Source organism: Caretta caretta, chromosome 2, assembly GCF_965140235.1.
Source record: "Caretta caretta isolate rCarCar2 chromosome 2, rCarCar1.hap1, whole genome shotgun sequence".
NCBI classification, from domain to species: Eukaryota; Metazoa; Chordata; order Testudines; family Cheloniidae; genus Caretta; species Caretta caretta.
Window position 1 is genome coordinate 253,481,835 of NC_134207.1, and position 19,515 is coordinate 253,501,349.

The 19,515-nt window shown below is 41.0% G+C and overlaps 1 protein-coding gene across 7 annotated transcripts in view; it reads right to left on the bottom strand.

Annotated features, from left to right (window-relative positions):
* Window positions 1–19,515, bottom strand: part of DPP6 (dipeptidyl peptidase like 6) — a 790,271-nt gene that overhangs the window by 579,416 nt on the left and 191,340 nt on the right. Inside the window, exon 1 of one of the 7 annotated variants that reach the window (XM_048837578.2) lies at window positions 11,849–12,364. The exons of 5 other annotated variants lie outside the window; for them this stretch is intronic. In XM_048837578.2, coding sequence (XP_048693535.1) covers window positions 11,849–12,046 — 198 coding nt within the window. In that variant the 5' untranslated portion in view covers window positions 12,047–12,364. Of the gene's footprint in view, window positions 1–11,848; window positions 12,365–19,515 lie in introns of those variants that run through there. One more of the 7 variants, XM_048837583.2, reaches the window with a different exon arrangement.

The following is a 19,515-nucleotide window of genomic DNA, read 5'->3' on the forward strand; positions in this document are numbered from 1 at the left end:
CCTAAGTGCAGGACTCTGCACTTGTCCTTGTTGAACCTCATCAGATTTCTTTTGGCCCAATCCTCTAATTAGTCTAGGTCCTTCTGAATCCTATCCCTACCCTCCAGCGTATCTACCTCTCCTCCCAGTTTAGTTTTATCTGCAAACTTGCTGAGGGTGCAATCCACACCATCCTCCAGATCATTTATGAAGATATTGAACAAAACCGGCCCCAGGACCGACCTTGGGGCACTCCACGTGATACCGGCTGCCAACTAGACATGGAGCCATTGATCACTACCCGTTGAGCCCGACAATCTAGCCAACTTTCTATCCACCTTATAGTCCATTCATCCAGCCCATACTTCTTTAACTTGCTGGCAAGAATACTGTGGGAGACCATGTCAAAAGCTTTGCTAAAGTCAAGGAACAACATGTCCACCGCTTTCCCCTCATCCACAGAGCCAGTTATCTCTGAAACACCTTCTAAGAAAGGACCCCACCCTGCCAGCCATCTCTTCCATATTTGCTCCCATTTCTTTTCTCATGTTATAAGCACATGACTTTTAACCCACACAACACTTCCATCCATCAACAGCCTGAAATGTATGTTTACACTCACCAGGGTTAATCTTGTCACTACACCGCATTAACTCATGTTTCTGTCTCTGACAACTTGCAGCATGTTCTCCCCAGCCAACAAGCCACTTGCTTTTATGACACACAGCACTTTAGCAGCCAAAGTACAATAGTCTGATAACTACTCATCCCGCATCATGCATATTCTTATTATCTGTTACATTATCCTTATCTAATTGCCTGCACTTTGGCTCATTCTGACATTTTCAAAGTTACAGATGCTTATTAGTGTCCCTTAGCTAGAAGAACATGTGCATTATAGTGATTATCCACTCATGGCACTGCATGTGACATGCAGCAATGACTGAAAGGCCTTTAACCTACCACAAACAGGGCATAATCAGATATTTGGGGAATTAGTGATGCTCTGGCAAGAGTTGCTTGGTACAGAATGGGTGACTGGACCACAGTAATATCAATGGAACAATATCTTCCATTTCTATGGATCCTTCTCATCCCAAAGCACGTTATAATTCTATATACAAGAGTTACTTCACCATGCCACTGAAGTGTAGACTCTTCTGGGTCAAAAGGCAGAACTTCTTTAATTGTGCAGCGCCACCTAGAGGCCTCAGCTGAGATCTGGGCCCTGTGGTGCGAGCTGCTATGAGGCTTGGAGGACCTTTCCCAGACCTGAAGAAGAGCTCTGTGTGGCTTGAAAGCTTGTCTCTCTCACCAACAGAAGCTGGTCCAATACCTCACCCACCTTGTCTCTCTAACACAAACAGACAGGAAGCCCCAACGAGTTTACATTCTAAATATATGAGGCAGAAAGAGAGGAGTAATCTGCCCAAAGTGACACAGAAGGTCAGTGGAAGAGCCAGGAATAGAATTCAGGTCCCTCAACTCCCAGCCCAAGGCTCTATCCACTAGTCCATGCGGCCTTCCTTAACATGTCACTCTATAAGTGACAACCTATAACATTTAAACTTAAATCTGTATTTTGAGTAAAATTAGCTTACAGGTAATAAAGCAGGCCTGGCAAAGCAGAATTTCATAACGTAACTAAAATGGATCTGGTTATTGTGGCATTAAACCATGGCTGTGTCCGTCTTCATTAATTGCAACGTTTGCAGTGAATCACTGTATGTGTTTTGACAAGTATTGTTTACCCTGTGGTTTGCAGGCGAATGAAACAGCTGTTTCAGCAGAGACTGTATTATTAGAGATATAATTGTGAAGCATTATAGTACCCTTTAGAATTCTTTTCAGGTGCCCCTTTTGTACCTAGGATTACAAATGCCTGAGCAATAGATAGTGTGTTACCTAATATAAAACAGAGAGAGACAATGAAGGACTGTATCAATAATGCTTTTGTACTCACTATAGCAAACAGCAAAACAAGGAGAACTGGAGAGACATGGTTCACTATAGGCCATTTATGGTTCTATAGAAATATCATTGTGGCTTTCTACAGCATTCCTATCTGCACTTTAATAGATGCCTGGTCTTCTAAGTGTCCTCTTTCTTTTCTGGTACCTAATGGAAATAGGAGAAAAACAAATAATTTTGTCATGGAATCTGTAGCTACGAGAACATTAGGAGAGATTTAGCAATAAATAGCAATCAAATTAAGATGGGCAAAACTCAATGGGCTGTCGTGGGGTTAGAACTCATTTTAGTAATAAATAAGTAATAACAAATGTATTTATGTATTAACTCCCACAAATGAATGTTTGCAGCATAACAAGAGTTCAGGTTGCAAAGCATTTTCCCACTGTCTCCTTCCCATTTCACATACTTCTACATTTCCAAATATTCAGCTTTTGAGAAGCAATGTTCATGGTTTGGTGTCTGTCTGGGGCTGAACTTTCTTGGAAAGTTGGAGCAAAATGCTTTTAGTTCCTATTGACAAACAAGAAAAAACCTAAACATCATCTCCTTGTAAAAACATTCTAACCATTTTTTTTTAAAGCAGCCACAGAAAATCACCTTATGTTTGAAATGCAATGTGAATACTGTAGTCAATGAGGGCTCTGTCCTGAAAGGCACTGAGCATGCAGCAAAGCAGTTAAGCATGTACTTAATTTTAAGCACATAAATAGTTTCAATGAGTCAATGGGGCTATTCATGCGGTTAAGCCCTGTGCAGGATTGGGTCCAGCATTCTCAGCACTTCTCTTGATTGAGCCATGACGAAGGATGTACTGTAGTTGACTAGACAGGGCACCAGACTGTGTCAGGAGAAATGGGTCTATTCAGGCCACTGACTTGCTAAGTCACTTACTCTTTCTCTGTCTTAGACTCTCCATCTGTACAATGAATATAATGATGTCTATCTGCATTTCTAAAGGGCTTTGAGATAACTGATAGAAGCAGGAATACTATTGATTAGTGTCTGCTTTGTTTGGAGGAAAATAATTTAAAAATATAGATGTTAAAAGAAATTAAAAACATACTTCTGAGCATGTTCAATAGAAATCTGCTAAGAATATAACATATATTCATGAGGATACATCCTCTTTATGACATCTTGAACATTTAAGATTGTTAAGTCACAGGCAGACTGCAAAGAGCTACAAAAGGATCTCTCAGTACTGGGTGACTGGGCAATAAAATGGCAGATGAAATTCAATGTTGATAAATGCAAAGTAATACACATTGGAAAACATAATTCCATCTATACATATAAAATGATGGGATCTAAACTGGTTGTTACCATTCAAGAAATAGATCTTGGAGTCATTGTGGATAGTTCTCTGAAAACATCCACTCAACGTGCAGCAGCAGTCAAAAAAGCAAACAGAATGTTGGGAATCATTAAGAAAGGGATAGATAATAAGACAGAAAATATCATATTGTCTCTATATAAATCCATGGTACGCCCATATCTTGAATACTGCATGCAGATGTGGTCACCCCATCTCAGAAAAGATATACTGGAATTGGAAAAGTTTCAAAAATGAGCAACAAAAATGATTAGGGGTATGGAACGACTGCCATCTGAGGAGAGATTAATAAGACTGGGACTTCTGAGCTTGGAAAAGAGACGACTAAGGGGAGATAGCATAGAGGTCTATAAAATCATGACTGGTGTGGAAAAAGTAAACAAGGAAGTGTTATTTACTCCTTCTCATAACACAAGAACTAGGGGTCACCAAATGAGATTAATAGGCAACAGGTTTAAAACAAACAAAAAGAAGTATTTTTTCACACAATGCACAGTCAACCTGTGGAACTCCTTGCCAGAGGATGTTGTGAAGGCCAAGACACTAACAGGGTTCAAAAAAGAACTAGATAAGTTCATGAAGAATAGGTCCATCAATGTCTATTATCCAGGACGGACAGGGATGGTGTCTCTAGCCTCTGTTTGCCAGAAGCTGGAAATGGGCGACAGGGGATGGATCACTTGATGATTACCTGTTCTGGGGCACCTGGCATTGGCCACTGTTGGAAGACAGGATACCGGGCCAGATGGACCTTTGGTTTGACCCAGTATGGCCATTCTTATGTTCTTCTTTTGTCCGCTTAGCCTGAGCAAAGACAAAAAGCAAGTGCTCTAGGGCTACTAACAGGACAAGTTACATGAGAGAATGTTTAAGAATTCTGCTGAAACACTCACAGCAAAACCCTCCAACAAATAAAATAGCTTAAGGGACAAAAGAATATTCCAAAGCCAGTGATATTCGGTTTCTCTGTAGGTTTTTTTGGGTGGGGGGAGAGGGCGGGTGTGGGTGTGCGGGTTTTTCTGCATTCTGCAGGATTATAAAAAAATTTAAGCCTCAAAAGACAAAGTAAGAGCTAAGAAATAGCGAGGAAGGAAGGTCAGGTGGTGAACAGCACTGGATTGGGATCTCAGGAGATCTCGGTTCAGTGCCTAGCTCTGCCAAAGACTTCCTGTCTCACCAGGGGCAAATCATTTAATCCTTTTGTGCCTCGGTTTCACTATTTGTAAAATGGGGATAATGATACTTACTTTCTCCTACTCTTTGTCAGCCTTTTCTATTTAGTTTTTAAGCTCTTTGGGACCCAGCACAATAGTGCCCCAATCTCAAATGGGGTCTGTAGGGGCTACCGTTATACAAGTAAATAAATAATAAAAAGTTCTTGCAGCAAAGTGCTTCCAAGCTAATGGAAAAAATTTAACTTTGGGAGACGGGGGACAGAACGTGGCCAGCCACTTAATGGGCATCAAAGTGGGGGAGCGCACAGACATCCCCTCTGCACAACAAGCACAGAACAAGTGTAATCCATTCACTCCCCAGAATACCTTCCCAGATCGTACTATACGATTCTGTACCTATTAACACTTATACTCCATTCTATTTCATGGTGCATACACGTGCACTTCCAGTGGGATCCTGAGAAACTGACTATTCTGTGGACTTTTCTGCTCATTTTATACACACATGGACACTGCCAATAGACCAGTAGGAGAATGTCAGATTTATTAACATAATCTAGTGCACATAGGCAAAATGCATTTTAACTCATATAACTTAGCCAAAGGAAGTCCAATTTTCACTATACCAATATCTGGCACATCTACAACCTAAGGACTATGGGTAACATTTTCAAAAATGCCTATATGACTTGGGAGCCTAAGTTTTACTACCTAAATCACTTTTGAAAACAGGATTTAGTTTCTTAAATTTCTTACGCACTTTTGAAAATTTACCCTATAACGCTACCAAATAAAAAGTTTCCATCCCTTTCCTCTGGAGAGTGAGAAATGTTTATTAAAAAGTAGCAAACAGTTTTTCTTTGCAAAGAGCATGAATTTCTCCCCCACTCCTACTATGCTTTAAAATGGCTCAAACCATTTTTGAAGAAACTTTGAAAATCCCATTAGTCCCTGACAGAGAGAGCGTGCCAAATTTCTGGCGAAATTATAAAACCTTCAGAAAATCGTAAGCAACAAAAATGACCCTTAATAAATAGACAAGGTGGGTGAGGTAATACAGTTTATTGGACCAAATTCTGTTGGTAAGAGAGACAAGCTTTTGAGCCTACACAGACCTCCTCTGCAGATCTGGGAAACTAGCCCTTAATAAACAGAAACACATAGGTAACCTTTAAATGCAGGAGTGGCTATATGAACAAATAGTTCATGACTTACTACAAAAAATTGCTATGTTAAGTGATCTATGGCAAAATACTAAATAAGAGATGCTGCCACCCCTTGGTCACAGTGTGAAAATCCATACTTCGAACTGCACTCTGCCAGTCACATCCTGCAGGCCTTACTTACTTAGGTAAAAACTCCCTGTAAAAGCAACTTGAAATCACTGGGGTTGAAGGGGATCTTTGCTAGAATGCAGACTGTAGAATTGAGCCCTTAAAGGACATTTATACAAATGATTCTACTCCTGCAGATTGTCTTTCTTTAGTGCTCCAGGGGAGTTTTCGAAGCCTTTCTTGGAGCTCTGAGAATCCACCCTTCTCTCCCCCATTTCTTGCCATTCACTGAAGCCATGATAATGGAGAGCTCTATACAGCTTCATCTGGAGCCCACCAGCCTCTTTCTTTTAGTCTGCTGGAAAGTTCCTTTAAAAGCAATACAAAGTACTCCCTCTTGGGACTCTGTACCTTCTCTTCCCATTCCTCCCAGCCTCTGCAAGCTCAGGAGGAAGGACCTGAGCTGAGTACTCTAACTCGGTGAGATTCAAATTACTGTGCATTTCACTACCACAAGACAGATGAGTCAACTTCTTTGCATAGTTATTCTTGTGTCTTAAAAATATATTCTACCTAGCAGATTTTTAATAGATGCATAATACATCAAAGGCCTGATCAATGTTAGTAAGGCTTGCAAAACAGGAAGGTTAATTTTAAACCAGCAACAAAAATCATGAAGCCACTGAATTCCAAATATAGCAACTGTTAAGCAATACATGAAAAGCCCCTATTGCTGTAATTTTAAATTATCCAATGTTAAGTTACATAATGAAATATATAATTAACTCGCATTCAGACAAATCAGAGAGAAGATTAACTTTATGAATGTATAATTATTACTCTTCATAGAACTAAACTGCATTTTTATTAATTTAAAGAGATGGGCTGAACGAATCAATAGGGACCTAATCCTGCTTCCACTGAAATTAGTGGCCTCAGTCGCATACAGAGAGCAGGATAACTGCACCCAACATCCTAGAGCCTACCAAGAATAGGCTGCAGGCGAGACCATTAGAAGGCATCAAATACTGCAGAAAGAAAACTGTTGATCTGATCTATACAGAGATTTTTGGTAGCCATATGGACTACTTCACTATATACTGATTAATGACCACTCCAAAATATATACAATTAAAAAAAATCATCTGTTTGGGAAAGGACTGAGCCATTTCTGACATTTAAGTTGTTCTGCAGCTCTTGCCTAACCCTTTATATAAGACTGACCTGGACACACTCTTCTGGGAAGCAATAGCTTATCCAACAGTAAAATAATGGATTGAAAAATAATACTTTTATTGCAGGTGTTAGCAAATCTTACATATTAAATGTCAAATATTTTCAGGGGCTGTAATATTTGTAATATTGTTCAAACAAGCTGAACAATAATGAAACATGTAACCTTTGATTTACTTCTCAAACCAGCAATCACATCTTTTTATCTTCTAGAATTACTACTTAAAACTGAAATGATCACTTCTATAAAATAGACTCAGTTTGAATTATCACTATTGAAAATTATAAAACTACAATATAGCTAAGTTTCTTCTTTTAAAAATTAGCATAAATTTATATAACTAGGCAAATATTCAATATACAATTGAATGAAAAGTATTCCAGATTTCAAAGTAAAAATGAGAGCTACTTTATTTTGGTCCAATCCTTTACTCAGGCAAAAAATAGGAGTTTTACCTGAAGAATAAATGAAAAAGGAATGCAGCATTTGGCTCTTTATACAGAAAATCTATATATGATACTTCAGTAGAAAGCTTTAACACTTCATTTATCATCAGGAATTTAATTTTAAAAGGATTACTGTGGTTATCATTTTAATAGTCAATGCATTATGAAATAGATCAATATTCTGTATTACAGAGAAGTGCTCAATTTCTTATGCACTTGATTAATGCATTGCTATCATCACAGTAATTAAAAGGAACAGGGTTATACACAATCAGCATGTATATCTTACTCAGCACCTCCTGGCAGTTGCCTGCAAAAATTAAACTCATTAATCACTATAACTCCAAAGAAAAGTAAGCTTAGGAAAAATGAAAAAGCTCTACTTTATGTGGGGGAAAAAAGCTAAAGCCAGCATCTAGAAAGATTTCCTGTTTACATGATAATATACAAAACATGAATCTCATAGAGGAAAAAACGGTGATTACATTGCCAGAACATAAATTAATACTCTGCTATTACTGGACTTTGATTACATTCTTCAAAGGTACTGTACCATATCCCAATAAATTAATTTGAAAAGGCACATTAATAGCAAAACTATTATGTCATCTGGGTTATGTTTACATGACCACTCATTTTTACAGTTTTAATAACTGGTCAATTCAGTACTTCCACTGAAACCAATGGGAGATTGATTTGTGCAAAGAGAACTGAGTCAGGGATGCAGTTTAGGATGATACAGAAGTATAACAAAATCAAGAACAAATGTCATAAACTTATCAATATTTACACAAGTTCTCAGGATGCCCCAAATCACTGAACATGTTTGTTTCTTTTTGGTATGCAGAACCAGCTACCAGAATTAACTACTGTGAAGTTTAGATGCCAAAATACCAATTGCATCCAGACAACTGTGTTATTTCATTTATAAAAGTTCAAATTCCATGATGAAACTCACCTCTCTCTCACCAGCTACTTCATGGTGGGATGAGGAGTTTCAATCTTAACTCTGAAATTTCCTCATTTTTAATTGTGGGGGTACAAATCAGACTCTTTGCATTACTTCAATACAGGTTTTTGTTTCTTATTTTAATTACATGTAAGTTTCCTCTAGTACTGAAAGTAATACATAGGAAAGGGGAAATATTGCATATAAACAACAGCATGGGTTGGAAAGGCCAGACCCGTCTTCATCTGTCTTGTATAGCACTGGGGAATGTATTGATACTTAAGAAATACTTGAAAATAATTGACCCATAAAACCAATTAATGATATAGAATGCAGAATAAATATCTTTAAGGTATAAAAACCTTATGATCATGATCATTAGCCTTTTCAAAAACTCTCAGTCTGCCTGATTATTAAGCACATTATAAAACAATTTAGTGGTTTTTAAAAAGAAATCTTAGCTACATTTTTAGTTGAAGTATTACCCCCCCCATACACACACAAAAACTATTTTTGTATTTCCTACCTCTGACTTAGAAACTGTTAATTTGAAATTGGAAAAGAAAAAAAATCCTCTACTGGGAAAAATATCTTGAACGTTCAGTTTCAGTCTCACTGTGAAATTTACATCAGAGATTTAATTCTCTCAAAAGGGGTTTAGCAGTCAATCACGGGCAGGCTCCCCCTAATTACAAATAGCAATATCATATACCACTACAATTCAGTAGAACTGCCAGCAGTCAGTATTCTCTCTCTTCAGTGTCAGTGGATTCTGCACATATATATCACCAAATCACACAACCATTGCACTTCATGCACCCAGTTTTGTCCTTGTGCCTGTCTCAAATTTTGTTTTCCCCTCAGGGATTTTATGCCAAAAGCTGCATTAATTTGTCCTGAGAAAGCCTTATTGTCGCTGTCATCCAGATATTCAGCAGCCAGTTCAGCTGCAAAAGGCGGGGGGGGAGGAATCGTTCTGTTTCTGTTTACTGGCCAAGGTCAGAAATCCGTCTGGTGTATATCTGAGCACACTTCACAGACTGACAACAAGGCACAACAGAGCAATAAAGCCACCAGTTTCCGTTTGAGTTGCCCAGTGCAAAGCGAGAGTTCTTATTCCCTGGCAGAGCTGAATCACGTCAGCACCTGGGACAGCTCCCAAAGTCACAGCTCTCCGGAGCTAATGGGGAAACGTGGGTGTGAGTGTGTGGGGCGGAGGGGGGTGGAGGGGGTGTATAGCATAATTTGTGCCTCTGCTTCTTGGAAAAAATATATTTTCAAAATTAAATTTTACCACCTTAGAGGTGTCTTATTATTCTTTCCCTTAGCACAACTAGTTTCCAAAAATTAATGCCGATTTACTGCACAGATCTAAACAAACCAAGGGTTATTACCTCAACTATATGACTATTTGGAATTCCTAGTCCAACCCGAGTCAGAAATATTCATTGAATATTTCTACAATAGTCACTCTAAAGGCAAATTTCATTACTTCCTTTCCGGTTACATCTTAACTTTAACAGCCGAAATGATTCTTTAGGGAAATGTATGTGAAGCTTATGAATCAATTACATTTGCATTGCAGTTCCCAAGCTCTAACTCCCTGACATGGTACACTTAGCTCTCGCAGTCAACGGCAAAGTTCTTTTTCTAAATACATAAAATAAAATAAATCCCCTTGCAGTCTAGCAGCCTGGGTTTTGGAATTAATCTGAACTGTTTGTGTACATACATCACCTTTACTTGCCCCCCGCTTAAAGGCCTTTGCAATACAGATTTTTGTCGTACAGATCACTTCACTGATGAGCTTAACTTTGGGAAAGAGGGTTTGTTTGGTTTGTTTAGAGCAGTGTCAGCAGAAATCATCTGCACATGTTAAATTCCCTTTGTTTCTTGGCTCAAAGCTTTTGATGATCAACCCGTTCCAGACATCTGTCGTATTGAAAACCCACAAAGATACGCTCCAAGTTAAATTAAAAAAAAAAAATCCAGGGGAGAAAGATATTCCGGAGACCAATACCAAAGCAGCAACTTCGCTTTCTCGTAGCGACACCTAGAGGCCAATGAGCTGAAGTTTCGGCACATTTCCGCTCCAGGGTCACATCGCAGGAGATAAGAGTTTCAGAATGAAAAGTTTTTAAATCAACACTTAAAAAAAAAGTCTCCGGTGTTTTTAGTTTGTGCACGTGACCTTACGTTAGGCGTCCCGCCACCCCCGGGAACTGTGTGTCGTGTTTAGGATGCTAGTGAGGATTTCACCAGCCACCGAAAAAAGTAAACTCATCTCCAGCGACCTATTGGCCCTTGGAATGAACAGAATGGAAATCCTGCCAGAGGATTTGAGGCCAACTTTCCTCTCTGCTAGAAAAACTTAATCCGCTTTACCTGCTACAACTACAAAAAGTTTTCATGTGGGGGGAGGGGGAGGGCAAAACCAAAATCCCACAACTCCCTTCGCTGCAGTCCCCCTCTCAACAGGGATCTCAGGGATTCAGACATAAAACCACGCTCTCAGTCGGTACTTATAAGGGATCATTATCAGTGGTTTCTATAATTAACACTGATCACAGCTCCAAACCTACCTTTAGGGAAAATAAATATTTTAATAGATAGGAATATTATTCCAAATTGCAGCGACTTTCCCCCTTGCAGTTTACACACACACACACTCACACAGAGAGAGAGAGAGAAATCCCTTTACAAACATAATAGCACGCCAGTCTGAAATAGTGATGGGAAACTGATGGATTGATTGTTTGGACCTTCTTCCGGGGCCCTCTTCTTTCTAAATCTCCCCCCAAGAAAAAACTAGGAACAATCGATCCAAGGTGATTTAATTCTTTCCATCCAGGAGTCCCAGCAGCAAGCCAGTGGCCAGGATGAGTCATTTGTTACTAAGGCAATATGCAAATGCCCCCCTTTGAAATCGCTACTCCCCGCGGCAGCGGCGGGAGGGAACGTGCCGGGAGAGAAGTTTGCATCCAGCACCTTCCGGGGGCTCGCGTCTCATCACGTTGGGTCATTAACCAGGAGTTTCGAGCAAAACCAAAACAAAACAAAAATGGCCGCGTCGGGTGCGAAGTTCTCCCCGGCAGGGCTCTGGAGCCGGGCAGGAAGGAGAAGAAGGGGGCAAGGCGAAGCCTTCTGGTTCTGCCCCAGGCAAAAACTTCTAGCCACACTCGGAGGGGCACGGAGGCAGTTTACACGGGCGGTTTCCAAAAGCACCCAAACCATGCGCATTGCACAGCAGCCCGACCTTCCCCACCCGGCTCATTCCCAGACAGCCCAGGAGAGCGGGAGCCGAGGGGGTTTGGGGACTTGTTTACATGGCCAGGAATAAAGTACCCTCGCTGGCCTTTGCCGGGGAAGCGGGGCGCAGACCAAGACAGGGAGAGAGAAGGCAGCCAAGCGACCTCCGGACACACAGACACACGCGAGACACTCGGACAAACAGAGCAAAACCCAAACCAGGCTGGGGGCTTACATCTTCCTCCTCGGCGTCACTCCGGGGCTGGTACTGGAACCGGGCTCGGCTCTCCGGCTGCAGCTGGCGGGCGGGCGGGCCGGCAGCGCTGTTCTCCTCGGTGCACTGAGCCCCCAGAAGGTGACTCGCCTCGGGTGGCGCCGGGAAAGATCGGGAGGTGTTGATCTTCCCACCGAATCGCTGGTACAGCGAAGCCATGAAGTCAATCGGGGAGGGGGGGGCACGAGAGGCGCTTTTTGGGGGTGGGTGGGTGGGTGTGCGGGGGTTACAGCATGCTACACGCAAGTGAGCTCTTCTCCGTAGCACATCAGTGGAGCTGGGGTGCAGGGCAGAGCGAGGAGGGAGGCAGCATATTTATTTCTCTCCCTTGCTTCAACAGCAGCATTGGGGGGGAAACGGGGGAATTACCAAAAACAAAAACAAAGAACAGGCCCCGGGGATGTTGCACCAGCCAAGGTTGCAAGCCACCCAGACACGCCGAACCCCAGCGAATGGCGCCGGAGAGGATCGGTATTAAATGGGGTTGGAGGGGGGGGCTGTCGGGGGGGGGGGCGGATCGCAGCTGTCAGTGCCTCCCCGGGATGGGCCGGCGTCTCCGAGGTCGCATTCCAGGAGAGCCACCGAGCGGAGCAGGCTGCGAACTGGGAAGCCTCATTCAAAACACGTTGCACTTCTGGGCAGGGAGGGCGGGCTCCTCTCCAGCTATCTCTCCCTGTGGCTTTTCGGGAAGGAACTTGAAAAGGAGCAACAGACACCGGATCGCAGCCCGGGAGACAGGACCCAGCGGCCGGGAGCAGGGAAGTTTCTATGCCTGAAAACCTAGCTCGGCTCACAGCAAACTCCCAGGGGAAAGAAAGAAAAAAAAAAAAAAGCAGAAGGGGAGAGAGGACGAAAGCGTCGCCTGATGCCACTGGCTGCCGAGCCGGCGTCCAAGCTGCTTCCCCAGTTTCTGTGCGCTTTGATTTCTGGCTCCAGGCAATGAGCAGCGAATACGATCCCTCTGAAACTAGCTGGGGGGAGGGGAGGAAGCTTTCCAGCCCCCACCCCCACGCTCTTCACGATTTATTCTATTTTATTAAATCCAGTATATTGTGCCTCCTACTATCTTTGTATTAATTCATTTTGCTGCATTAAAACGTGCTTCAGCGCCCCTCTGTGGAAATCCACCCGAACTGTGCTCCGCGCCAGAGCAGCCGGCGACAAACAAATGGGAACTGTCGGATCAAAAGCTGTTTGGGCTGGGGGACGAAGAAGACTGCGGGGGGGGGGGTCCTCTCTGTCATCACCCTCACCTCTCTTCAGTTACAGGGCAAAACAAAACGACCTGGGCTTTGTGCGGTGTTAATTTCAAGGCTAAATGGGACCACTAATTAATGCACTTCTACAGCTAATGGAGGAGAAAATGTGCACACGATTAGAGTGGGCACGGGGGGGGTTCTGCAATTGGTGTCCAGTGTGAATACTTCGGCAGAGAGGGTTGCAATGCCTCTTCTCTGAGCATCAGGCTCCTGGGTTTCCATAGCAACAGATGCTTAGGTTTTAAAGTCGGAGGCCAAGGAGAGAGAAAAGGAGTCAGAGTTGCAATCTCCTTCCCTTCCTCTAGCAGAAGTCTTCTTCGTCCCTTTGATACCCAAGTTAACCAACCACTATGGGAATTACCCCCTTTTAGACCAGCAACACCCAACATACGCCATACCTGTCCATTCCTACATACAGATCCCTCAAGCTATTTAGAAAATCCTTTCCCCCGGTTATAGTTTAGGGAATGAAGCACATGGAGAAATCATTAATTTTTTAAACCCTTGGATCTTATTGAAACTTTAGTTTGATTACAAAAATAACCTCATCATCCATATATCTTTTTAAACAATTTAAACCCTATAGTTTGAAGAAAAAATTAAGCAGTTGTGCAATTAACCTGCTTTCTTCTATTAAAACACCAGTCTGATCATACATCACTTTATACCCAAACAATTTTCATGCATTATTTTTTTATGTCTTCAAAGTCAGGGATGGAAAGTCATAACATTTAGATGAAAAGGAACCTTTATCTCATCAGGATCGGGAAAAAACACATGCAGTGCTTCCTTCCTGACTGCACTTGAAAGAAAGAAATAATCATTTTGATCTTCAGAACTTAGATCCTGACATTTAATTAAAATTAGAAGGTGAACTCATGACTCTTAGAAGTAAAGGTCTTGGTATGCATTCTACCAACGCAACTTTCCATAGGTCAGCGGTCCATCTGATTGCTTCATGGTTCTGTCACCAGTGAGCTGAACATTAGTCCAGAGTCCTTGTCAGTTTCCTCATTTAAATCTCATCATGATCACAGGAAAATTGCATGAACAAGTCAGTGAATTCTCCTGGGATCTTATGACTAATTGGAACTATTAGCAACAAACAGCAACAAAAAAGGGTAACAACAAGAACCAAACTAAAAGGAAAAATAGTTTTGGTTTTTTTAAAAAAAAACAAGATGGGTATAAAGGAAGCATCAAAGGCATCAATAAAAAGGCAAAAATAGCACAGAAACCATCAATGACTGTATAAAAGTGAGAAAAATAACTGATGACACAGAAAAAAGAAAACATCTCTGGTCTAATTCACAGTTTAAAAGGGAAAGATTAAGATCCCTGAGCAGCCCATATAATTTCAATAGCTTTCAAGTATTTTTTAAATTCTTGACAACTGAGATTTCATGTATTCAAATTTGGACTATACCCACACATACAGCGTATATGGTAATGTATATATATCTAGATACAAAACACTACATTAAAAGAGCATTCAGATTGCAAAGTCAGGTACTCAAAAGTTAGGAAATAGCAGAATTACGGCCCTGATCCTGCAACTTCTTGTGTGCAGGTGAATTTCTGTCCCCATGTGGAACCCCACTATCTTCAATGGGGCTCTATGAGGGCTGGGAAGTCTGCCTGTTCACAAGAAGTCTCAGGGTTCTGATCTAAATTGACCACGCAACCTAACTTAAGCTTCCTTGTGCATATACATTATGATTAGGCTTGGAAGGATTAGATTTTATCAGTAAATTTCAGTAAACATTGATTTCACTGTAAACACAAAAACAAACAAAAATATTTTCATAAATATTAATTGAAATTTACAGATAGGCAAAGTAAGGAAAAAATGCAGCTTGCAAACTTATTAGAGTTTAATTTATGGATATTTATTTGATATATTTTGACATGTGATGTTGACCATTTGTGGTTAATGGTTATAAAGCTTTAACTTTTTGAATCTCAATATCTATCATCATTAAATAATTGTTGTCTGACCTCCCATATTGTCTGACTCACCCCCTAGAAGTGTTCCTACTGTGAACATTTATATGGACAAAAAATATAAAAATGCTTAAAAATAAACATCAATATTATCCATCACAATTATTAAAAAACTAAAAACTGAACTCTACCAAGCCTAATTATGATATCTTGTCCATGTTGAAAAGCCAGGGACAGAGCCCAGCACTGCAGAGTCCCAATTCAATGTCTGAAACTGAGTGTTCCACTTTTCTTCTTTTAATTCTGTGCCTCATTCACTCTGTCCATCTGTGCACTGAATGACGTTGCTCTGTGTATGTGGTTCTGTAATGAAACAGTGCATCATAATACATATGCACCATGATGGCATAGACAACAGGATAGATCCTCCCCCCAAAAAGGAAAAAGCGCCAGTGTTTGAAATGTAACATCCAAGTGGCAATAAATAACTCCTGTACAGACATTGCACAAATGTGGTTTCATTGCAGAAAAAGAGCAAGTCAGCTTGGGGAAGAGGTGACCAGCCCTCTGTGGAGAAAGAAGTGGTTCGGGACTATTTAGAAAAGCTGGATGAGCACAAGTCCATGGGGCCGGATGCGCGGCATCCAAGAGTGCTAAAGGAATTGATGGATGTGATTGCAGAGCCATTGGCCCTTATCTTGGAAAACTCATGGCGATTGGGGGAGGTCCCGGACGACTGGAAAAAGGCTAATGTAGTGCCCATCTTTAAAAAAGGGAAGAAGGAGGATCCTGGGAACTACAGGCCAGTCAGCCTGACCTCAGTCCCTAGAAAAATCATGGAGCAGGTCCTCAAGGAATCAATTCTGAAGCATTTAGAGGAGAGGAAAGTATGGATTCACCAAGGGCAAGTCATGCCTGACTAATCTAATTGTCTTCTATGATGAGATAACTGGCTCTGTGGATGAGGGGAAAGCAGTGGACGTGTTGTTCCTTGACTTTAGCAAAGTTTTTGATATGGTCTCCCACAGTATTCTTGCCAGGAATTTAAGGACGTATGGGCTGGATGAATGGACTATAAGGTGGATAGAAAGCTGGCTAGATCGTCGGGCTCAATGGGTAGTGATCAATGGCTCCATGTCTAGTTGGCAGCTGGTATCAAGTGGAGTGCCCCAAGGATCAGTCTTGGGGCTGATTTTGTTCAATATCTTCATTAATGATCTGGAGGATGGTGTGGATTGCACCCTCAGCAAGTTTGCAGATGACACTAAACTGGGAGGAGAGGTAGATACGCTGGAGGGGAGGGATAGGATACAGAGGGACCTAGACAAATTAGAGGATTGGGCCAAAAGAAATCTGATGAGGTTCAACAAGGACAAGTGCAGAGTCCTGCACTTAGAATGGAAGAATCCCATGCACCCCTACAGACTAGGGACTGAATGGCTTGGCAGCAGTTCTGCAGAAAAGGACCTATGGGCTACAGCGGACGAGAAGCTGGATATGAGTCAACGGTGTGCCATTGTTGCCAAGAAGGCCAATGGCATTTTGGAATATAAGTAGGGGCATTGCCAGCAGATTGAGGGACGTGATCGTTCCCCTCTATTCGACATTGGTGAGGCCTCATCTGGAGTACTGTGTCCAGTTTGGGGCCCCACACTTCAAGAAGGATGTGGAAAAATTGGAAAACATCCAGCAAAGGGCAACAAAAATGATTAGGGGACTGGAACACATGACTTATGAGGAGAGGCTGAGGGAACTGGGATTGTTTAGTCTGCAGAAGAGAAGAATGAGGCGGGATTTGATAGCTGCTTTCAACTACCTGAAAGGGGATTCCAAAGAGGATGGCTCTAGACTGTTCTCAGTGGTAGTAGATGACAGAACAAGGAGTAATGGTCTCAAGTTGCAGTGGGGGAGGTTTAGGTTGGATATTAGGAAAAACTTTTTCACTAGGAGGGTGGTGAAACACTGGAATGGGTTACCTAGGGAGGAGGTGGAATCTCCTTCCTCAGAGGTTTTTAAGGTCAGGCTTGACAAAGCCCTGGCTGGGATGATTTAGTTGGGGATTGGTCCTGCTTTGAGCAGGGGGTTGGACTAGATGACCTCCTGAGGTCCCTTCCAACCCTGATATGCTCTGATTCTCTGATTCTATGTCTCCCTTTAGTCTTCTCTTTCTAAGATGAACAGTCCCAATTTTTTTAGTTACATAACTGCATTCAAAAAAAAAACCATGTAAAACTTTAGAGCCTACAAATCACCTCAGTCCTACTTCTCATTCAGTCAATTGCTAAATGAAACAAGTTTGTTTACATTTACGGGAGATACTGCTGCCCACTTCTTATTTACAATATTACCAGAAAGTGAAAATAGGCCTTCGCATGGCACTTTTGTAGCCAGCATTGCAAGATATTTACATACCAGATACACTAAACATTTGTATTCCCCTTCATGCTTCAGCCACCATTCCAGAGGACATGCTTCCATCCTAATGGCGCTCATTAACAAAATAATGCATTAATTAAATTTGTGACTGAACTCCTTGGGGGAGAACTGTATGTCTCCTGTTCTGTTTTGCCCACACTCTGCCATATGTTTCATGCTATAGTAGTTTTGGATGATGACTCAGCACATGTTCATTTTAAGAACACTTTCACTGCAGATTTGACAAAACACAAAGAAGGTACCGATGTGAGATTTCTAAAAATAGTACAAAAAGAAAAGGAGTACTAGTGGCGCCTTAGAGATTAACCAATTTATTTGAGCATAAGCTTTCGTGAGCTACAGCATCCGATGAAGTGAGCTGTAGCTCACGAAAGCTTATGCTCAAATAAATTGGTTAGTCTCTAAGGTGCCACTAGTACTCCTTTTCTTTTTGCGAATACAGACTAACACGGCTGCTACTCTGAAACCTAAAAATAGTACAGCACTTGACCCAAGGTTTAAGAATCTGACGTGCCTTCCAAAATCTGAGAGGGAAGAGGTGTGGAGCATGCTTTCAGAAGTCTTAAAAGAGCAACACTTTGTTGTGGAAACTGCAGAACCCAAAACACCAAAAAAGAAAATCAACCTTCTGCTGGTGGCATTTGACTCAGATGATGAAAATGAACATGTGTCGGTCCATTCTGCTTTGGATTGTTATTGAGTAGAACCCATCATCAGCATGGATGCATGTATTCTGAAATGGTGGTTGAAGCATGAAGAGACATATGAATGTTTAGTGCATCTGGCATGTACATATCTTGCAACGTCGGCTACAACAGTGCCATGAGAACACCTGTTCTCACTTTCAGGTGACATTGTGAACAAGAAGCGGGCAGCATTATCTCCTGCAAATGTAAACAAACATATTTGTCTGAGAGATTGGCTGAACAAGAAATAGGACTGAATGGACTTGTAGGCTCTAAAGTTTTACATTGTTTTATTTTTGAATGCAGTTTTTTTATACATAATTCTACATTTGTAAGTTCAGCTTTCATGATAAAGAGATTACACTCCAGTACTTGTAATAGGTGAATTGAACAAAGCACTATTTCTTTTGTTTTTTACAGTACAAATATTTGTAATAAAAATCAATATACAGTAAGCACCATACACTTTGAAATAAATATATTTGAAAATGTAGACATCCAAAGTATTTAAATAAATCATATTTTATTATTGTTTAAAACTGTGATTAATCACTATTATTATTTTTAATCACACAATTGCGATTATTTTTTTAAATTGTGCAATTAATTGTGATTGATTTTTTTAAACGCTTGACAGCCCTAGTCTGAACACAAACAAAAGTACTGGAGATTTAAGCTATGGCTAGTATAGACTGCCTAGTCATAGTTTACTTAGTCTAATAAGTTTTATGCTTCTTGAGAATGGATTGTGTGAATAGGTTTTTTCTTTCTTTCCTCCTTGGAAGAAAAGAAAATATTTGTCATCACATTTTTTCTCTTGGAGCCCTAATATCCACCAAAATCTAGCCTTGTCCACCGACTAGACAGACATTAGCTTTAGTCTAGGCTATCACACTAGTTTTATAGCATGAGGCTAGCTGCTCTGCAAAAGTCTCATCAATAGTTCACTTGGTCATTAGAGGATTGTCTTCTAGTGTCATGAAACACCACAAAATTCATAGCTGTTCTTAACACAGGATCTCATTTACCTAGAGCTAACATCTCTGGCGGTATTTTTTTTAATTTAAATACCAACTTGCCAAACACTAAACAGAATTTTTCCACTCCTATAAGAATTTGTTTTGCTCAGATAAAACTTTCAATTTATGAAATTTAATGGCCTCAGGCTTATGCCATCTATTTATTTGCGATTTTATGCCATCTAAGAAATACAAGAGCAAAATCTCTCTTTTCTGTGTCGAATGAGTACTCTGCACCAGGTTAACAATCTCCAGGGACATACTTTGTTCAGTTTTTTATCTAA